This window comes from Otolemur garnettii, unplaced genomic scaffold, assembly GCF_000181295.1.
Source record: "Otolemur garnettii isolate 467f Iridium unplaced genomic scaffold, OtoGar3 scaffold00210, whole genome shotgun sequence".
NCBI classification, from domain to species: domain Eukaryota; kingdom Metazoa; phylum Chordata; class Mammalia; order Primates; family Galagidae; genus Otolemur; species Otolemur garnettii.
The window spans coordinates 108,258-110,760 of NW_003852605.1; the positions used below are offsets into that span (position 1 = coordinate 108,258).

At 43.1% G+C, this 2,503-nt stretch overlaps 1 protein-coding gene across 1 annotated transcript in view; it reads right to left on the reverse strand.

The window, feature by feature from the left end:
* Positions 1-2,503, reverse strand: part of GPBP1L1 (GC-rich promoter binding protein 1 like 1) — a 47,150-nt gene that overhangs the window by 19,340 nt on the left and 25,307 nt on the right. Inside the window, exons 4-5 of the mRNA XM_003801409.3 lie at positions 2,132-2,261; positions 1,078-1,364 (exon numbers count right to left, since the gene is read on the reverse strand). Coding sequence (XP_003801457.1) covers positions 1,078-1,364; positions 2,132-2,261 — 417 coding nt within the window. The remainder of the gene's footprint in view (positions 1-1,077; positions 1,365-2,131; positions 2,262-2,503) is intronic.

Here is a 2,503-nt window from a genome sequence, read left to right on the forward strand (position 1 = left end):
CCGCCACCTTGGGTGTACGTGGTTGGCGCCTTAGCCACTTGAGCCACAGGCGCCGAGCCACAAAGCAGTATTATTAAAAACGCTACCTTTAGAGTTAAAGGCAAAAAAGTCATGGATATACAATTCAGCATATAACTGCATAAAGTTTTATTAAATATAGAAGTAACACCTAAAATACTCTCAATTTCATGTTCATAACTTATCACTATTATTTTATATTTATTTATTTATTTAATTTTGAGACAATCTCATTATGTCACCCTCATAGCAACCTCCAACTCCAGTGTTGAAGTGCTGTCTCAGCCTCCCAAGTAGCTGGGATTACAGGTGGCTGCCACAATGCTTGGCTATTTTTTGGTTGCAGTTGTCATGTCATTGTTGTTTACCGGCCCTGGGCTGGGCTTGAACCTGCCAGCCTCCATGTATGTGGTCAGCGCCCTACCCACTGAGCTACAGGTGCCAAGTCCACAATTATTTTATATACCAGAGAACAAAATCAAAATCCTCTTACAATAGTCAGAAAAGACAATTTAACATCAGACTGGGCATGATGGCTCATGCCTATAATCTCAGCAGTTTGGGAGGTCAAGGTGGGAGGATCACTTGAAGCCAAGGATTTCGAGACCAACCTGAGCAACATATCAAGGATTGAACTCTGCAAAAAACAGAAAAAATTAGCTAGGATGGTGGTGTGTGCCTGCATTTCCAGTTGCTTGGGAGGCTGAGGCAGGAGGATTGCTTGACCCTGGATTCTGAGATTGCAGTAAGGTAGAATGATACTATTGAACTCTATCACGGGCAACAGAGTGACACTCTGTCTTCCCAACAACAAGAACAGCAACAAAAAAAAAAAAAAGAAAAAGAAAAAAACACTTTTCTTTTGCTGAAAGTTACATAAGAATTTTGATCATCATTTTCAAACAAATCAACTAATTCTCTTCCTCTAAAAATAATAAAAACCTAAACTTAGGGACTGACTTTTCTGAATTCTTAAATTAGTCTTACTACTAACTAGGTCTCATATTTAAGGCATTATCTCTTGAGTTTTAACCCGGCCACTTAAAGGTTGATACTTACAAAGTCGTCTTCTTCAAACTGCAACTTTTCCACCTTGTCTTCTTTCTTTTCTTCCCTAATCTCTGCAGGTGGCCTTTCCTGAAAGGAGCAGCCTTTACGAGAATGGACATTGCCATTCCAATGGCGATGGTTCCCCACACCACCTCCACTACGCTGGCTCATAGAATCATGACCTCGGGAAGAGCCATGCCAACCAGATGGGTTCCCTGGGATTCCAGCATATGCTCCCTTTGAGACACCAGAGTCCACAGAATCATGGCGGAACAGGGAGGGCTGATGCCAGGAATCTAGAATAGTAAGGAAAAGCAACACATTAGATTGTTTGCTTCCTACAATTCATAAAACATTGGGCCAGATGCCTCCTGATCTGGTTTATGGTATTGCCAAAAAGCTTTCAGGAGACTTTTTCAATAAAAAATCTACACAAAGAAATCACAAATGTATCTTTTCCTTTTTTGGCCGGGGCTGGGCTTGAACCCACCACCTCCAGCAAATGGAGCCAGCACCCTACTCCTTTGAGCTACGGGCGCCGCCCAAAATGTATTTTTTCTTTGTGAGGCAATTTCTAAATAAGTTCTTCAACTCAATAAATGATTCATGAGAATGCAAAAACGTTAGAACTACAAAGCCAAAATAGTTGGGTAATGACTACTAGAGAATCTAATTAAGAACTATATTCACAAAAGATCCTATTTCAAAATAGAGACTGCACCTTCTGCCTGGGCTTACCCTAAGTGAGTAGCTTTTTTTGGGGAAGAGTCTCACTTTGTTGCCCTTGGTAGAGTGCCGCGGCATCATAGCTCACAGCAACCTCTAACTCTTGGGCTCAAGCGATTCTCTTGCCTCAGCCTCCCAGGAAACTGAGACCACAGGTACCCACCACAACACCTGCCCATTTTTAGAGATGAGGTCTTGCTCTGGCTCAGGCTGGTCTCGAACCTGTGAGCTTAGGCAATCTACCCACCTCGGGCCTCCCAGAGTGCTAGGATTACAGGCATGAGACCAAGTGAGTAGCTTTAATAATGCCTAATTATAAAGGGTGGACACAGCTTACCTCCTATGGTTCGTAGGGATCCATTGTTAAAAAAGCCATCAGAGGAATTATGTCGACGACGGCTCACTCCAAATCTACTTTCTCCTCGGGATAGATGCTCTCCGTGTTTTTCAAAGGTGGCAGTAGGGGACTAAGAAAGTATAGAGGCAAGTAGATAAATATTAGTCTCTTTCAATAACTTAGTAGGTTTTGTATCAAGCTTTCAGAAAGCAAGCAATACGGGTGATAGAAACTCCAAGTAGGCTCGGTGCCTATAGCTCAACCGGCTAAGGCGCTAGCCACGTACATCTAAGGTGGCAGGTTCAAATCCCCAGCCCGGACCCACCAAACAACAATGACGGCTGCAACCAAAAAATAGCCGGGCGTTGTGGC